General features: G+C 36.6%; 1 protein-coding gene across 2 annotated transcripts in view; it reads right to left on the reverse strand.

Moving 5' to 3' along the window:
- The window catches only part of LOC100733221 (antigen WC1.1-like), a 100142-nt gene that overhangs the window by 45141 nt on the left and 34835 nt on the right, over window positions 1–20166 (reverse strand). For both annotated transcript variants that reach the window (XM_023564920.2, XM_063238126.1), the window contains exon 5: window positions 209–514. In XM_023564920.2, coding sequence (XP_023420688.2) covers window positions 209–514 — 306 coding nt within the window. The remainder of the gene's footprint in view (window positions 1–208; window positions 515–20166) is intronic.

Here is a 20166-nt window from a genome sequence, read left to right on the forward strand (position 1 = left end):
AGAAGGATGAAAGGGGAAATGTGGGAGGAAGTGAATAAAGATCAGGAAGAAAAGCATGATGAAGAAGAATAGGAAGAGGAGGAGTAAAATGAAGAGGAAGAAAAAGAAGAAAAGGAAGAACAAGAAGAAGGAGGACAAAAGAATATGGTAGATATGATATTTTAAGACTATGCAGAGTGGTTTAAGTTCTGCTGTTTGTGAGTCTCACCTGTGCAGACAACTGCAACACCTCTACCATGCTGGCAGCTGCCTCCGGGACAGGGCACTCTGGGACACAACCGGAGCTCGGGCTCCTGTCCCTCACACTGGAACACTTCATTCCATACCTGTTCACTGGTATTTCTGGACACATTTCCAAGAACAGACACAGCCTTACCACACCCCAGATTTGCACAGATGACTTGGGCAGTGGGGAACGTGAAGTTCACATCAGACACCAGAATCCAGCCTCTTCCAGAGTTCACTTCCACTCTTCCAGAACAGAGTCCATTACTTCCACCCAGACGCACAAATCCTGTGTGCAGTAAAGACACAATGATCGTCCTTGTTCCAGGCATAGACTCTGTGAATGATATGCTAGAGATTCTATTGTTAAAGCATTTCTTTTTCCAGAGCTGGTTCATAGGGGAAGTGGATGGAAACTTGATGTTAAAATTGGAACCACAGGAGAAAGTGTTTGGTAATAAATTCAGCAAGAATTTTCAGTGTCAGTTCAGAATTTTCCAACCTTTGAGAGGAACATCAGAATTCTGATCCTTTGATGCCTTTGATATCAAAGCACATCTATTGATCTACCATTCATCTGTGCACCTATCTATAAATTATTTTCCTCTTTTCTATGATCTATATAGTTCCAGTGAATTAAGCTTCAAGTAACAAAAAAGTTAGGCTTAGTTTTCATTTTTCATCACTTAGAATATTTCTGTACCTGCATAATAATATCAATGATTAACAGTTGTCAAAGAATGAAATCTTTTCAGTATTCATTTAAATCTCTCAATTTACATTATTTTCCCATTTAGACATGAGAGTGAGGCCCACAAAGTAAAGAACAAATGAAGCAGAAACCATGTTGTGACACTAAAATGTCTAAGGTGTATATATTTAATCTCTCACCCAGAAAACAGAAAGAATATTGAGAAACTGGATCAGAAGTAACTAAGCCCTTGAGCCTTCATCATTTTTGTTGTTGATAGTTTAGTTTAAACAAATTGTCACTCATAAGTTAAATTTAAAGAAATCAGGAAAAACTTAGAGAAGTTGCTTAGAAAGTAATTTTTAGGTTGAATTCAGAATCCATAAAGACATCTGACTACAAATATGAACTATTTACTAACAAACTTTATTAATAATTAAGTAAAGCAGTAGTTGACTTTCTCAAGAAAAAGATATCCAATAATGTTTTGTTCTCCAATAAGTAATTTGAAAAGAATAGTTAATATGCTAGTCTATTTTATTAATGTACTGCCTTTTGACAGTATAGCTGGGTATCTCCTATTTCTGATGGTTGACAAGAACATCAAAGTCCAGGTTATGAAGTGTCTCTATAAGGTCATTTAAATGATATTATAGGAAGCTTTGCATTGACTTTTGACTTAGGTGGTAGCTTCAACACTGCGATCTAATAAGCTTTATTTAAAAGGTATTTCATAATAGCAACAGGATGTTGGTAAAATACATTACTTGGGAAGTAAAAATACAACTAAACTACATAAGTTTTTAAAGTTTTATAGATTTGAAGATCAGGAGACCTGCGACTGTGGGTTGAAACTTCACTATTGACACTGGTGGTCAGAGACAGGTGCAATAGTGATTATGATCCCCACTGCCAGGCAGAGAATAATTCTGAATGGCTGTGAGCTCTGCTTTCCACCCAGGTACATATGTACATTAGGGGTTCCTAAAAGATCACCAACAAAGATCACCAACCATGCAGGACCAGACTTCATTCTAACCATTTCTTGTTTGAATTTTCATTACATATTTTGCTTTTTAGCTAACAAAAAGAGTGATAGACTGAATAAATTCAGAGAGAACACCAATTTCTTTTCTTTAAGTTTAATGTTCTTTTCTTGTTCATTTTTTTTAATATTGATACTTGAATCAGAGCCTTCATATTGAGTCATATTCTAGCCCTATAGTTTTGATTATAGGATATTGACAAGATATTAATATATTACCCAAGTTAAGCTCGAATTTGAGAAGGTACTGGGATTTCCAGTCACTGGTCCTATTTTTTCAACTTCTATAGTAACACAGATTTAGAGGCTATTTTTTCACTCACTCCTCACTTGAGTCCTTAGATCTCTTGTGGATGACTAAAGCAGAATGAAACCTTCACATCTTTGCTTTATTTGCATCTGTTTCCTTTTCTTCCTTAATCTTGAGGCTAATTCCTGGTTAACCTGCCATACTTTTCATCAAATGGTCCTAGGATTCTACTGTCCTGCCTAAAATATGAATGAATTCACACAATCTTGTCTTTTGAGTTGTACTTTTCTGAGTCATTTCCCTATCTGTCACACTGCATTGCAGAAATAACAAATGTAACCCATGTATATATTTCAAGGTTAAAATACTTGCACCTCAGTCTTCAAAGTATAGATATTATGAAGAAATCATTTCCTGAATTGTCCTGCACTTCACTGACATCAATGGCATTTCAGACAAGAAATGAAAGCATGTCCACAGACCCAGAACATTAAGGAAACATCTTTGCTCTGCTGGCTTAAGGATCTTGGTGCCCTGTTAGCAAAAACCTATCGATGTCTCATGTGAGAGTTTGACACATATCAACAGAAAGCTTCTTGTACCATTAAAGCCACAGAAATGCGCATGGATTCCTGGAAATATGTAAATGTAGTACTACTTTTTCAAAAAGATTAAGCATTACATATTTAAGCCTTTGAGTTGTCCAGTGAAAAGTCAATCTCTGTTGCCCCTTCTCTCCCTAGAACTCTTTGTTATTGTATTACTTGGGTACTACTGTCAATGTCTTTTCATTATGGTGTCTTTTAGGTATAACATTTAAGATTCACATGTGTTCCTCAGGACCAAAGTTACCTGTACTCTTGAGCTTTGTCTCTTTTGAAAGCTCAGTGGACATAGTGTCTTTCTCATCAAATCACAGCAAGAAGAAACAGAATGGTTTCTGGAGGCCCTGAGATTGATGAAGATAAAGGCAGATTTGGAAATGATGAAGTGTGGACCAAAAAGTGCTTCACAAGAGGCAAATTTGAGCTTTCTGAGTAGAGTTTATATTTTTGTAGGAGACAGGTGTTTAAAGACCATACTGAAAATCCATTTCCACATACCTTTTCAAAATTTGAACATTTTTTCAAGTTTTTTTTTAATGCACTAGAAACTTCAGTGGGTAGTGAATATGTAACACACATAAAAACACTGGCTATGTTTTTTTTTTTTTTTTTTTTTTTTTTTTTTTTTTAAGAGCAGGAGGCGCAGGATTGGCCTTAAATCTTTTTGAGTGGGGAAACAAACAGATCTTTTTAGGTCCTAAGCTCCCTAATGCATTTATCTTAGCTCTTAAAGCCATTAGGAATAAACTATACTTGATCTTAGCCAAAAGGCAAAGAAGCAGTCCAATCACAGATAATCTTTTATCTCTTCCCATTATATACACACATTGGAACATATCCAGTATGGTATGATTCAGCAGTATATAGATAAACTAGGATACATTGGAGCTGGAGTTCCTATGATTTTTGTTTTGTAAATCACAGGCCATTGGGCTTTCCAGTTGCAGGAGAAATACTGCTTATGCCTGAATAGGAAAAAGAGACTTCTGAAATAGTGTAATATAGCACTCTTCTACCACATTTCTGAAAATAATGGGGCAGATTTAAAAACTAGGTTAAAGCAACTAGTTTTGAAATTTTAAAGTATTTTCTTCTTTCAATGGAAAGGTAATAATTTTAATATTCTTTTTTTAAAAAACAAATATTTAAAGCAAAAATACAAATTTTCAAATTATTGTTTTTTGGTCTTTTTGCCTTTGTTTTAAAAATTTATTTTAAAGAGGGTAAAACTAAACATAACAAAACAGAACTATGCAGATCAGAAGTAAACAATGTAAGTGACACAGATTTCAAAGCAAGACAACAGGAGATAATCATAGACTATCATATTGTCTATTGTTTTCTTCTAAATAGTTGTCCATATCTTCACACAATGAATTCATAAAAAACAAAATAGTGTTAAACTTATCAGAACAGAATGATGAATGCACCCAAAACCAGAAAATAGTGAAATCAACAATGGCTGCCATAATGTCTCTCATTCTCTTCCAAATAGTTGTCCATGCCTTTTTGTATGTGACAAACAAACAGTACAAAACAGAATAAGATCACTCTGAACAAAGAATAATAGTATTTCTGGATTTCACAGCATGACACTACAGAATCAACACTGGGTACCATAGCATCTCTTTTTTTTGAAAGTAGCTGTTCATTCATTATGCATTATAAAATAGATTCCCATAAGCTGTGTAGGAGAAGTTCTATGCCTGTATGAGTCTTTGCATATATACCTATCCTTCTTTACTAGAGGGGAACATAAAACAAAACAAATTCCTAAAAAAAACATGAAACAAAAAGACAAATAAATAAACGATAGCAAAAATCCCAAGATCACTGACAATATAGGCCTTCAAAACAAGGTGGTAGGAGCATAACTAGTCTTGTTATTTTACATAATGATCTTCAAGAGTTCCTTGGGTCACCAAAACATAATATGCACAATTGTTCCAATTCTATGAATGTTAACTATTTTGTTCCAATGATTTAAAGAATTTGTAGCACAGTCATCTTAGTTATCTTGTGTGTTTAGAGTTTAGATAATTTTCTTTTTTCTTCCTTCTTCTGTTTCATCAATTTTCCCTAAGATATTATTTTTCCCTTTAAGCAGAATTTTATCATTTCACCGTATTTATTGAGTTTTTGTATCTTATGTACTCTTACCATTTCTTATACTAGGGAGACTATACATGAGTTTGATTTATTTCACTTATGGATATTTATACATGAGTTTGATTTATTTCACTTATGGGTATGGTCTCAAGTTGCTTCCATTTACTTATAAATATATCAATGTGGTCTATCTTCACTTTCATCAAGGTGGTTTTGCCAACTTTTGATGGAATTTGTTTTAATTTTTTTATTTTAAATAGAATAAAACAAAAGAGGACAGAACAAAACAGATTAGAACACAATAATGTAAGCCACACAGCACTTCATAACAGGACAATCAGATATTAATTGTAGCTACCATAATGTCTCTTTTCTTTGAAATAGCTTAGCATATTTTCACATACAATAATATCAAACATAACAAAATAGTATAAAACCATTCAAGAGAAGGAAAGTATTAAAGGATATTCAGAACCAAAAATACAGAAATTGAACAATAGCTATTATAATATCTCATTTTCCATAAAAATTGTTTATGCTATCACACATGTTAAAAGCAACATGATAGAACCAATGGAAATAGAACAAAAGCATGATAGGACTTCAAAGAAAGATGACATTAAATCACTAATAGTTGCCATAATGTCTTGTTTTCTTCAAAATAGATGTTCATACCATCAGACATAATAAGATCAAACAAAACAGAATGAAACCATTACAACAATAATTTGATGACATTTTTGATTTCCTGTATATCTCTTTGAATTTGCTTCATGCGTTGTTTGTTTCTTACATTGTTCATTCAAGGATCTATCTTTTTGCACTCTTCCTCTAATTTTTTAACTATGTCGTCTTTAGATGTGTTCTGCATTTGTTTCATTATATTTATCATTTCTTCTATTACCTGGGAGATCATTTCTAATCTGAGTTCTTTTATAGCTTCCCAGAGATGTTTCTTTACTTCAATTGTTATCACTTCAGGTGTATAGCTTACAGTTTTTTTTTTTTTTTTTCCTATATCCATGTCTCCTAGGCTTGCTTGGGTTGGGCTGAATGTTTGAGATTGCATGTTACTCTTTTGTTTTGTCATTTTCCTATATTTCTGGGTTTTGTGCAATGTTCCAAAGCTTCCCCCGTGCACTGGGAATCACTTTTTGCTCCCAAGGCAAACTGCTGGCAACTTCTCGCCATTTGGGAGTCACTGGGTATGGCCCAGTTAGGGCTGCAGAGACCTCCCATGCATTCTCTGATGATTTGGCATGTCGGGCAGGTTCCTACCTACTTGGAGCAATCTTTCAAAGCTTCCCCCATGTGCAAGGAATCAACTCATGCATTTTTAGACTCCTGGACTGAATGCAGGCCCTTGCAAACTTCTTGGAGGTCACTGGGCATAGCCCAGGTAGGCCTGCAGGGACTTCCTGTGCGTCCGCTGGTAATTTGGGATGTTGGGTGTGGTCTTATCAGCTGGGAGCAATGTTCCAAAGCTTCCCATGTGTGTAGGGAATCAACTCATGCATGTTTGGCTCCTGGGACTGAATTCAGGTCCCTGCTAGCTGCTTGGAGATCACTGGGCATGGCCCGGTTATGCCTATGGGGACCTCCTGTGTGATCCTCCAGTGATTTGAGATGCTGGATGTGGTTTTACCAGCTAGGAGAGATGTTCAAAGGCTTCCCCCATGCACTGAGAATCAACTCATGAACATTCAGCTCCCAGGACTGAATTCAGGCTGCTGCTAGCTGCTTGGAGGTCACTGGGCATAGCCCTTTTTGTATTTTTGAGACAAGTCCTCATTATGCAGTTTAGGCTGGCCTTTAGTTTACGTTGTATTCCACATTCATCTTAAACTTGCAGTGACCCTCCTGTCTCAATCTTCTGAGAGCTGGGATTATGGAATGTGCCACCATGTCTGGTTTGAGTTATTCTTAAATAGATTGAATTTTCAATGGACTTTTGATATACACGAGGAAGAAAATGCATAAAATTTACAAAGAAATTTATAAAATAAATAAGTGATTTGCATGAGATCTTGTATGAAAAGTGTTATGATCTTAAGTCACAGTAAGTTGAGAGTGTAATGAAGCAGCATATAGATATTGACTCATTTTGGTGTGTTTCTGTGAATATACAAACATAAGAAGTTGAAAAGTTATACTTTAAAAGTTGGAATATATAAAATTTTATATTTAAAAAGTCAAAGATAGATTTTAAAATACTACAATAATGTTAATGATATTGCTTTCTTTTAAAATATTACAGAAATTAATTATATGAATGTTAAGTAAATCATATCATACAAAGAGAAAATATCTTTAATTTGAAAAACATGCTAGTTGATTGTATGGAAGACCAATTATAGATCTTTTTGTTAAACATAAGCCTTTGGTTATTTTATTTAACAGGGTCACAATTTTTCATATTGACTGAAGGTCCTACCTCCTGGACAAAATACTGTTGTTGATCTTCAGCTTCACTTCGGTAATATAACAGAAATTTCTCTAGTGTTTAGGAGATGTCTATATTTTTTAAAACACACTTTTTGTCTCATAGTATTGGAGAATGATATAGAGAACTAAAAGCTGATGGTTTAGGGCATGGCAGGATTATTGCATTTTTCCCGCTACTCTTGTTGATTTCTGACATCATGATTGTGTCCTGGATTGTAGATGTGTCACCTCAATCCCTGCATCTGTTTTCCTATGGCAATTTTCTCTGTGTCTGTTTCTGTCTCTTTTCTCCTCTTCTGAGGACAACAGTCACATTCAGTTCAGAGCATCAGTTCAAGGTTTTGGAAAATGATTGAAAAAGTGTAAATATTGGGTGGAAACTAGAAACAGCGTCAAGTCCATTCTGCTTTGCAGACTAATGATTCTCCACCATCTGTGATATTTCAGTGGAGTGTAAGTTTTGTTTTTGTTTTTGTTTTTGTTTTTTTTTTTTTTTTTTTTTTGCTTTGAGACCTCACAGAGAAACTTCATATTATGATCACATGTACAACAGTTTGCATTTTTGTCCCACTTCAGCTTTCTGAGTGCTGGGATGACAGACATGAGTCACCATGCCTGCACTTAGAGAGTTTGAGTTATTCTTAAATATTCTTCCTTCCTCTTTTGGAGGAAGGAAGTTTAACTTAGAGAGCATACAATGATTAAAAACAACAGGAAAAATATAAAGTATTTGAAGCTATCATATGGGGGGGCCACTCCTGGGGAATGTGTGCTCACTTTGGACCTTGGCCCATGCAGTCCTGCACTTCCTGTGCAATTACAGTCACCAGGGAGTAAAGTCTTGCCGCCCTAGGACCTTGGCCCAGGCCGCTGTGGACTCCCTGTAACTGGCACTGGCCCTGGGCAATGCATGCTGCTTTCTTACCTTGGTGCACAAAGCGTTGAACTTTCTGTGTAACTCCAGCTTCCAATGAGGAATGCCAGGACTCCCTAGGACTTTGGCCCATGCCCAGAAGACTCCCAGACTTAGGACATCTACTGGACCCTCGGGGATGTGCCCTACCTCCTGGACCTCTTGATCGTCAGCTCCAACCTTTCTCCCAGAACCTTGAACTACAGCAGATTAAGTGTGCTAGCCTGAAGGGAGATTCAGTACCTGCCTCACCTAAACAGAAGATCTCAGCAGACTAGTCAGTGTGGTGAGAATGCCCCTAAAATCGAGGTGTACAGTGGGTAAATAGGGCCAGCAGAAAAGCTTCCTCCCACTAACTATAATGTCTTGGTGAGTCTGACAAGAGTGTGCATGACCCCTTTCTGCACACAGAAAAGATCAGGCAGGGTGAGGAGTGTGCCAATAAGGACTCCCTCATCTTGAAGAAAATCAAAAGAGCTTATGAGACACACAGGCACACAATTGGGGCACAGTAGGGCCTCAGCTGGTACAAGCAAAATAAACATGGGAATTTGATAACCTGGAATAACCTGAAGACAAAGTAATAGCAAGAAAAGTGTTGACCTACATCAATACTCCTAATCTTGTCAGCCCAGGAAGAATATAGGACCCACCCAACCGGCCTTGGAGTGGGAAGTGAGGTGACTGGCTCATCTATTCGTTGAGGAATCCAGCAAATTGAATGAACATCAACCTCACATTAGGGTGGCCCCAAGATACACAGTACCGGTGGTTTACACTAGTAGGATTAAAGATCCAAATACTAACCCGAAAAGGGCAAGTGGCAAAATGAAAAAGCAAAATACAATCTCAACCATCTAGTCCACCAGGAGCAAGTACAGGACACACTGAAATAGAGGACTTCAAAAGTAACACACTGAAAATCTCTGAAACGATAGCAAGTAAAAAAAAAAAAAAAAAAAGAAAGAAAAAAAAAAAAAGAAAGAAAGAAAGAAAGAAAGAAAAAAACTCCATGAGGCTATAGGGGAAATCCAATTAGAAATGCTCTTCCATGAAAAGACAGAAATAACAACCTTATTAAAGGAGTTGCTAAGCATAGCTAAAGAAGAAATAAAGTACAGGAGCATGGGAAACTTATTGAAACCTTGAATGAACAATATAGAAAACAAGCAGAATTCATGAAACAAACCCAAAGAGACATCCAAGAAACAAAAAATTCCACTCAAATCTGGAGAAAACATTTCAATGAAGCTGAGAATAGGATTCTGGACCTTGAGGAAAGGATCGCAATTAGTGATCATGAAAGGGTAGAACTTTTAAAAATAACAAAGCAGCATGAAATGACAATGCAGCAGCTTCAAGATGATGCCAAGAGCAATGTAAGATGAATAGGCATCAGTGAAGGTGCAGGAGTCAATGCAAGTAACATATTTAAATATTTGTAGAAGTAATAGCAGAAATTTTCCAAAACATGGAGAAAACTCTGATATGCAGATAACTGAGGCATATAGAATGCCAAACTGTCACAACCAACATAAATCTACACCCAGACATACAATAATTAAGATCTCAGCCATAAAGCATACAAACAGAATACTAAAAGCTGTTAGAGAAAAGACACAAATCCTCTATCAAGGAAAGCCCATTTGAATCATAGCAGACTTTCCATCACAAACTCTCAAGTCAAGATAAAATTGGAGTAAGGTATTTCAATCCTGGAATGAAAACAACTTTCAACCAAGACTGATATACCCCGCAAAATATTCATTCAGATTTAATGGAGAAACAAGATACTTCCATGACAAAGAACAACTGAAAAGATTCATGTCCACCAAACCAACCCTAGAAAGAATATTGAAAGACATATTAGATAGAGATAAAAATGACCACAATCCCCAGAACAACAACAGAAAGAAAGCACTAAGTAGGATAAGCAATTAAACAAGTGGGAAAATCACAAAGCAAACAACTGAAACATAACATGGCAAACTCAAGCCAGTATATATCAGTGTTTTCCATAAATGTAAATGGCCTCAATTCACCTATCAAAAGAAATAGGCTGACAGAATGGATCAAGAAATATGATCCCACAATATGCTGTATGCAAGAAACACATCTGACTCAAAAGGAAACTCATAGATTAAAAGTCAAAGGATGGAAAACAGTATTCCATGTAATAGGAATCTAGAAAAAAGCAGGGGTAACTATTGTGTTTGCAGACATTGTGAACTTCAAACAAAAATCATTAAAAGAGATAAAGAAGGTCACTACATACTCATTGGTGGAAAATTCAAGAGGAAGAACTGACAATTATAAATATACATGCATCAAATATAGGGGCACTCAACTATGCAAGACAAAAACAAATGGACGTGAAAAACCAAGTACACAAGAACACAAATATATCAGGGGACCTTAACAGCCCTTTGTTACAAAGATATAGATCTACTGGACAAAAATTCAGCAAAGACATAATAGAACTGTGTAGGGAGTGGCGCGACAGCCCCATTGCTGCCTCCACGCCTCTCTCTCCTATGCGCACATAATGCGCCTGCCTACATTAACCATAATCCTCTCCTGCTTACGTCAAATACCCGGACATAATGATGACCTGTTTTATTTCATCCCCTTCCCCCTCCAGGTATATACCCCACAGATTGATCCGTGGGCCAGATCAAGTGGTGTCCAGCGTGGGGGCTCCTGGCATGGCGGAGTTAATGAGGGAGCTATTTGAGAATGCTGGCTAGAAGTAAAAGCAAATTGAATCAAGGACCAAGGCTAAAAGTGAAAGCACATTGATTCAAGGACCGAGGCCTTTGCAGACGACTGCCTGGCATTCCGCCCAAGTCATGGTGAGCAAATGGCAACCCCATTCCCTTTCCCTGATATGGGTCAAGCATTGAGTGAACATGAATTGTTTGTGGGAGACCTTAGTAAGGCATTAAAGACACGAGGGATAAAGGTTAGAACAAAAGAATTGTTGCAGTATTTTCAGTTTATCCATAAAGTTTGCCCTTGGTTCATCCTAGAGGGCTCTATAGATACCAAGAGGTGAAAAAGTGTAGGTGATACTCTAAAAGATTATTATAGGATATTTGGTCCTAAAAAGGTCCTGGTTACAGCCTTTGCATACTGGAACCTAATCTCGGAGCTACCTACATAGCGCTACCAAGACCCTCAAGTTGATAAAACAATCACCCAAAGTGAAGTTGCTTTACATGCTTCCAATTCGCCAACATCGCTTCCTTCAGGAGACAAATCTAAATCTTCTTGCCCCTCTGGTGAGTCAAATGATATTTTAACAAAAAAGCCCCAAGATGGCAGCCCACCGCCATCTGAGCCCATACCACCTGAGGCCCGCCACAACTCTTTAAAATGGCACTTGCCTCACTTCTGCCACATCAGGGTGGGTCCCTCCTTGAAATGGCATTGCCGGTGATGGAAACAAACGTACCTCCCCAAGATGGCGCCACACTGCCACCACGGGTGCCACGCCACTAGCTCCACAAGTCATTGGGACTCATACGCCATTCACAGTGGCAGGTTTAAAACAATTAAAGATAACAGTCGTCCAATATGGCCCTACATCTGCTTTCACTCTTGCTGTTTTAAATTCTCTGGCTGACGGCTGGCTCACACCTACAGATTGACAAAGATTGGCCTGAGTGACTTTATAGGGTCAGGATAATCTTTTATAAAAATCAGAATACACAAAAAATTGCAAAGAGACTGCCAGGCACAATACACAAGCTGGCAATGGGTGAGATCTTAATATGTTAATAGTGGAAGGTGCCTATGTGTGCAGAGAAGCTCAAAGGAATTTAATCCAGCATTTTTCACTCAAATTCAAACAGCAGCTACTCGAGCATGGAGAAAGCTGACTGCAAAAGATAATATGAGCTCCTCTCTCACTAGCATTAAGCAAGGCCCAGATAAACCCTTTTCAGAATTTGTTGATCATTTGATTACTGCTGCTAACAGAATCTTTGGCCACGCTGATGCAGGCACTGATTTTATTAAACAGCTAGCTTTTAAAAACGCCAACACCACCTGCCAGGCTGCTATCAGACCTCATAAAAATAAAACAGACCTAATAGGATATATACACCTTTGCTGTGACACTGGAACTGCTTGTCAGCAAGGCCTTGCTATGGCTGCCACATTGCAAGGGTTTACAGTTAAACAGTTCTTATCTCAAAAGCATAAACAAAACTGTTTTACCTGTAGAGAGACTGGTCATTTTACAAAAAAAGACTCCAGAGATAGAGATTCCAATGTCAATTACTTTGACTCATTTAACTAATAGGAGTGATATTGGTCTTGTCTCTTGAGTTTAACTTCAGCATATATAAGGATGGGAACAGCTGCTGAGAAAAAAATGAGAGACACTATGGTAGTTATTATTGTCTTCCCCAATGTCAGATCTTAAAGACCTGAGGAGCCTTCATCATCCTGTAATGATTTAATTAGTTCTATAATATGCAGTGTGTATTTCATGTGCGAGAAGATGGGGACAACTGTTTGGAGGAAACTAGAGACAAGTACATAAACAGTAAAGATCTCCAGTTGACTTGCTTTGAAATCTGTATTTCTTTAAATCTTTTGTTTAAAAATGGTTTTGTTCTGTTTTGGTATGTTTGGTCTTGCCCTCTTTGAGATAAAAAAAAAAAAAACAGTGTGTAGGACTGATAAACATATTACTAAGTTTTGGTTGGATCATTGAGCAGAACTGTTGGCAGTGTCACTATTTAAATGTCACTTTACATACTTTAATTTTGTAACCTGAACAGCTATTTCTAAGATGACAATATATAACTTATCAACTGGTGATTTCTTACCATTTATTTTTCTGTAATGCTGTATTAAGATCACTATAGAACAAGCCAGACAGATAATAAAAATTGCCCCTCTTGCGCTATGCACCTCCCAGTTCCACACTTTGGGGTTAATCCTAGAGGACTTATCCTCAATGCATTATGGCAAATGGATGTCATTCACATTCCTGGGTTTGGCAATTTTAAATATGTTCATGTAACTATAGATACCTTTAGTGGTTTCATTTGTACCTTTCCCCAGACTGGCAAAGCTACCAAACATGTTATTAGCCATATGTTAACTACCTTATCAGTTTTGGGATGCCCACAACAATTAAAGACTGATAATGGTCCAGGCTATGCTAGTTCTGCCTTTGCTCATTTCTGTCAACATCTTAATATTGATCATATGAAAGGCATACCTTATAACCTTCAAGGTCAAGGCATAGTTAAAAGGGCACAATCTCTCCCTAAAACTCACTGTTGATAAAATAAAAAAGGGGGGATGGTACTCAACAAGGAGGACACCTAAAATATTATATCTCATGCCTTATTCATCCTTAATATTTTAAATTTGGATGCTTTGGGACAGTCAGCAGCCATGTGTTTTTGGCATCCTGAAACACAAAAGCAATTTGCTTCTGTACTATGGATAGACCCCCTGACTAATTCATGGCATGGCCCTGACCCCATTCTCATATGGGGAAATGGTTCAGTGTGTGCATATTCCTGCCAAGATAAAGAGGCTAAATGGCTCCCCAAAAGCCTCGTTAGGCAAATTAATGAGCCAACTAATGATAACCCCAGAAGGCCCAGGAGTAAGCACATACCCTGAGGCAACTTTTTGTGTTTCCTTACAGAAAATGCCAAACCGATAGATTATGTGGTGCCTTCTTGAGAACCTCCTTGTACCACCCTTGACCAATGGTGGATTTGGACCTCCCATCATGAATGGCTGCTAACCCCTTCTCCTCGATGTGTGGGAGACTTTTCCTTTACCTAGCACCCGTTTTGGGTCCCCTAGCTGCCCTATTGCTTCTCCTCTCTGTGGGTCCTTGTATTTTTCAGAGGCTTATGATGCTCATTAATAACTGGATAGACACGTTTATGGCAAAGCCCATTCAGGTACACTATCACCAGCTGGCGATAGCAGATCAACAAACCTACCAGGAAGGAATTCCCACAAGTGGCCCATATGATGATGCGGCCTAACTGCCTTGAAGAAATGGACAAGCAGCCAGAGACGGGCAACTAGGACAAACATGTTACACCACTGGCCGCCTAAGACAGGCACAGGACCAACTGCTGTCCTGCATGCCTATGACAGGTAAGGCCTGGTTGGGTTCATGTAAAGAGGTCCTTGACCTAAGAAAGGCACTGTCCTCATAGGGCCTGCCATACTCCTGATTAAATAATATAGAAAGGGAGGAGATGTAGGGAGTGGCGGGACAGCCCCATTACTGCCTCCCCACCTTTCTCTCCTATGGGCACATAATGCGCATGCCTACATTAACCATAATCCTCTTCTGCTTACGTCACATACCCGGATGTGATGATGACCTTGTTTTATTTCATCCCCATTCCCCCTCCAGGTATATACCCCACGGATTGATCCACGGGCCAAATCAGAACTGAATCACACCTGCAAGCAATTGGACTTAATAGAGGTTTACAGAGTGTTCCACCCAACCACATCAGAACACACATTCTTCTCAACTGACCATGAAAATTCTCCAAAATAGGCCTCATATTATCCCATAAAACATTCTTAAGTAACTGCAAAGTTATGGAAATTATCCTATGCATAATATGTGACCATAGTTTACTGAAATTAGAAATGAATGGCAAAAGAAATGGTAAAACCTGCATATATACATGGAAATTAAATACCATTTGAAGAACCAGTGTGCTACAGATGAAATTAAAAATGGAATAAAGCAATACCTACAATTCAATGAAAACGTGGAAACAACATACTGTAATCTGTGGGATGCAATGAAAGCAATTTTAATAGGAAAATATATGGAAATAAATTGTCATATCAAGAAAACTGAATGAAAACCAATAAAGAAACTAATGCTTCATCTCAAGCTTCTAGAAAAAGAAGAGCAAGGTAAACCCAAGTTCATAGAAGAGAGGAAACTGAAAAGATTAGAGCTGAAATGAATGCAATCAAAACAAAAAATAAAAAAATAAAAAGAAATAATGGATTAAAAGGCTGTTTTTTGAGAGAATAAGCAAAATTGACAAACCTCTAGCTAACCTTATAAAGTAACAGAAAAAAAAAACCCAAATTCACTCAATAAGGACTGAAAAGGGGGAAATTAATACAGATCCCATGGAAATTCAAAAGACTATGAATAGTTACTTTGAAAATTTCTACTCACATAGAGTGGAAAACACAGAAAATGGACAGATTTCTAGAAACATACGAACTACCAAAGCTCAACCAAGAACACATAGCAATTTTGAATAGCCCAATAACAGGTATTGAAATTGAAAATATAATTAAAAACTTACCAACAAATAAAATCCCAAGTCCTGATGGATTCACTGTTGAATTCTACAAGAAATGTAGAGACAATTTGATGCCAATACTCCTTAAACTCTTCAAAGAAATTGGAAAAGAAGAAAATCTCCCTAAATCATTCCTGAAGGCAAATATTACTCTGATAGCAAAACCAGAGAAAGACCCAATCTAAAAGGAGAACTATGGGCCAATCTCACTAAAGAACATTGATGGAATGATTCTCAATAAAATATTGGCAAATAAAATGCATGAAATCTTCAAGAAGATTATACATCACACCCAAGTGGGATTAATTCCAGGAATACAGGGATGGTTTAACATATGCAAATCAAAAAGTGTAATACACCATATCAACAGACCTAAAAACAAAAATGACATGGTCATCTTAATAGATGCAGAAAAAAACTCCCGATAAAGTCTAACACCTGTTCTTGATAAAAACCCTTCAAAAACTTGAAATACACCGTGTCTACCTCAAACTTATAAAGGCCATCTATGACAAACCAACATCCAGCATTATACTAAATGAACTGAAACTGAAAGCTTTCACTCTACAATCAGGAACAAGACAAGAATGTCCAATATCACCACTCCTATTCCATAGAGTTCTGGAAACACTACCGAGGGCAATCAGAAAAGAGAGAGAAATAAAAGGAATAAAGATAACAAAGGAAGAAATTAAATTAGCACTATTTGCAGATGACATGAAACTCTATATAGAAGACCCAAGAAACTCCATCAAAAAACTTCCTGAGGTAATAAACAAATTCAGCAGTGTAGCTGGATACTAAGTCAATGCTCAAAAATCAATAGCATTCTTGTACACAAACAAAAAACTCACCAAGAGAGAAATTATGGAAATATCAACCCTTCACAATAGCATCTAAAAAAATGAAACACTTAGGAATCAACCTAAGAATGTAAAAGAGGTAAATGCTGAAAAATATGTTGCATTAAAAAAGGGGATTGAATAGCAAAGGCAATTCTGGGCAACAAAAGCAAGGCAGGAGACATCTCACATCCTGACTTGAAATGATATTACAAAGTCATAGTGATAAAATAAGCATGGTGCCAGCAAAGAAATAGACGTGAGGATCAATGGAACAGAATAGAAAATGCAAACACAACTACAAAGATACTCAGCCACCTGATATTTGGCAAAGGGACTAAATATGTTCACTGATATAAGGATAGCCTCTTTAATAAATGGTGTTGGAAAAATTGGCTTTCTACATGCTGAAGACTGAAACTAGGTGTATGCCTATCACCATGCACAAAACTAAAGTCTAAATGGATCAAAGAGTTAAATATTAAAACAGAAACCTGAATCTACTGGAAGACAGTTTAGGCAGAAGTCTTGGAGATAGGGGTAGGCAGAGAATTCATTAACAAAATGCAAACAGCATGGGAAGCACTTCAATGAATCAACAACTGGAATCTCATATTATTGAAAATTTTCTGCAGTTCAAAAGAAATTACCAATGGAATGAAAAGAAAACCCATAGAATAGGAAGGAATTTTAGCCAGCAACCTCTCAGACAAAGGACTTTTATCAAGAACATATAAAGAACTGAAAAACATCAAGGCCCCAAATTCAAAGACCCTCTCCAAAAATGGGCATGTGAGATAAACACACAGTTCTCAGATGAAGATATACATATAGCAAAAGAAAAACATAAAGGAATGTTCACCATCACTGGTCATTCAAGAAATGCAAAGTGAAACAGCACTGAGATTTTATGTCACTCTGGAAAGAATAGCTGCCATCAAGAAATTGACTGATACCAAATGTTGGCGAGGCTGCGGGAAAAAAGAGCACTGCTTTACTGTTGGTAGGAGTGTAGACTGGTGCAACCCCTATGAAAATCAGTAGGAAGTCTCAGAAGACTAGGATTAGAAGCTCCATTCAATCCAGCTATTCCCCTCCGGGGTATTTTCCTAGAAAAACTGAAAAGGACATATAACAGTGATATATGTACAATCGTGTTCATAGCATCACAATTTATAATAGTTAAATCTTGGAAGCAACCAAGATGCCCATAAACCTCAGAGTGGATGAAAAAGATGTGATATTTTTATATAATGGAATATCACTCAGCTATAAAAATGAATGATCTTGAGGCCTTCGTAGGTAAATGGTGACAGCTTGAGAATATTCTCGTTAGTGAAATAAATATGTATCATATTTATAAATATCACATTGTGTCTCTAATATAAAAAATAATAAGAAATTTAGGAATAATAAAACCCAAAACGTGTAATTGCTATTGTAAAAGAGTGAGTAAAAGAAAGTGATCTAAAGGATGTAACTGCACGTATGTTTAAGTGTGTAGGACTAATAACCATATTACTATGTTTTTGTTGAATTGTTGATCAGAACTCTTTGCAGTCTCGCTGTTTGAGTGTTCACTTTGTAATCTTTATTTTGTAACTTGAACAACTATTTCTAAGAGGATAATATGTTATTTATCAACTAGTGATTTCTCACTGTTTAATTTTTTGAAATTCTGTATTATTTTTACCCTTTTTGTTTAAGTAAATGTTAAAACAAGAAAAAATAATTATTTTTCATTTGAAAGAGAGGAAGAAAAAAAAGAACAACATAGATGTAAAGTAAAGGAATTTCTTTTCCTCATGGTTCCTTTAATAATGTTGACTACAAGTAATTAGATAACACAAGTTAAGCACATTTTAGTATCTGCAATACTTATCATTACTGGTGACTGTTTAAGTTTTAATAATTTATTATTTCCATCAATGTTATCTAGTGAGGTAAAATAGAATATGAGCCCACCAGAAACATCTATATTTATATGAAAGTATCTTTTATATTTCTATATCTTTCTCTGATATCACCTATAGATTTATGAAAGAGCATAAATATAGTTACTCCAGACATGAGGGCCACAGCAAAAGCAAAGTGATGCTTATTTGCAGCTCCTCAATGAATTTGCACTAACACATTTAGGTTTATTGAGTGCATTTTCAGGGTGAGGACGGCATAATGGTTGCTGCTCTTCAGCTTTATGTCCTTGATGTAAACCTGACTACCTGACCTCATAAATATGTTCAATATATTTTTTCACAAGGAATATCAGAAGAAAAGTAATTTTACAAAAAACCCCACTGAGTGTGAAATTAATGTTTTGATATTTATAAATTTCCAAACAATTTATATTATAAATGTTAAAGGGGCTGGGGATTTAGCTCAGCGGCATAAGCACCTGCCTTGAAAGCAGGCGGTCGTGAGTTCAATCCCTAGTACCAATAAAAAATGAAAAAGACAAAAAAAAATAAATGTTAAAATTAACAAAATTCCTCCTATATATTTAAATTTTGCAATGTACTCTAGATCATCTACAATTTCTTAAATCATCATAGGATCATCACTCTGGGTCAAGATGCTTCTAGACATAAAATTATCTATGCTCTCTGGAGTTGGAGCCTTTGGATGAATTGTAATTCTTTGCTATCCCCACCTATCACTGTAGACAGTTAATGAACAATATCTGTTTTGGGAGTGAATAGGTCGATTCCAGAGACATTGACTTCCCAGCTATTGTTGGAATATGAACTTGTCTCTGTGTTTTTATTTTATTTTATTTATTTTTTGCTGCATTCTTGAGACTGACAATTGGGACTCTTGGCTGGGTTCCTGATAGTTGGCACTCGATCCAATTAGAATGTGTGACCATCAAACCATAATAACTACTATCAAGGTGCTGACAATCCACCAGACATTGTATGAACAAATTAAAAGGTAGGTGGAGCATTTTACTATTTATATAGCTCAGATGCAATTAGCAAATAGGAATCTGTTGTAGGGTACTGTTTGTTAAATATAACTATGGCAATCATAGTTTGCATAACTATGGCATTCTTTGTCTGCTGAAGAGAAAGAATTTAGCCAATTGATTATGCAGATGTTAAATGATGCAAACCTCCAAGTCCCATCAAAATATATTTTTAGTTTACTCCATTAGATTCCAAAATTCTATCCTTCCTTTCCTACAGTGGGCACACATATAAGAGATTGGTATAAAATAGGTGAAAATTTTATATAGCTACAATATGGTAAAAAAAAAAAAAAAATCCACCCCAGAATAATACCTATATTTAACTTGGTGAAAATGGCTCTGTCATCATTGCAACATAACCTAGAAAATAGAGCAGATGAACAGTAAGTTATCATGACAATACGCTCTAGCAGTGCTAACAAAATGATTATGTATTCATAATACATAAAATAAAGTGGAAAAGAACATTGATATAAGCATAATTAAAAAGTCAGATCACCATGATAAAACTTCTGATGGGCCGCTAGAGAAAAAATGAAGCATGTTTAAAAAATATGGATAATCAAATATATTCACTTTTGCAAGATATTCCTAATAAAATCCAAAACTTTTTCAATTTACTTATAAGCTGAGAATCATTCTCTGCACCCTATTTGGAAAACAGTGCTTGTGTTCCTGTGCTTCCTCCAGTACACTCCTCTCCAGTACCAAGGACTCAGATTGAAAACGATCCCCCTCTTTC

The sequence above is a fragment of the Cavia porcellus genome, unplaced genomic scaffold (genome assembly GCF_034190915.1).
Source record: "Cavia porcellus strain 051 isolate PalLab524CR breed Dunkin Hartley unplaced genomic scaffold, mCavPor4.1 scaffold_27, whole genome shotgun sequence".
NCBI classification, from domain to species: Eukaryota; Metazoa; Chordata; class Mammalia; order Rodentia; family Caviidae; genus Cavia; species Cavia porcellus.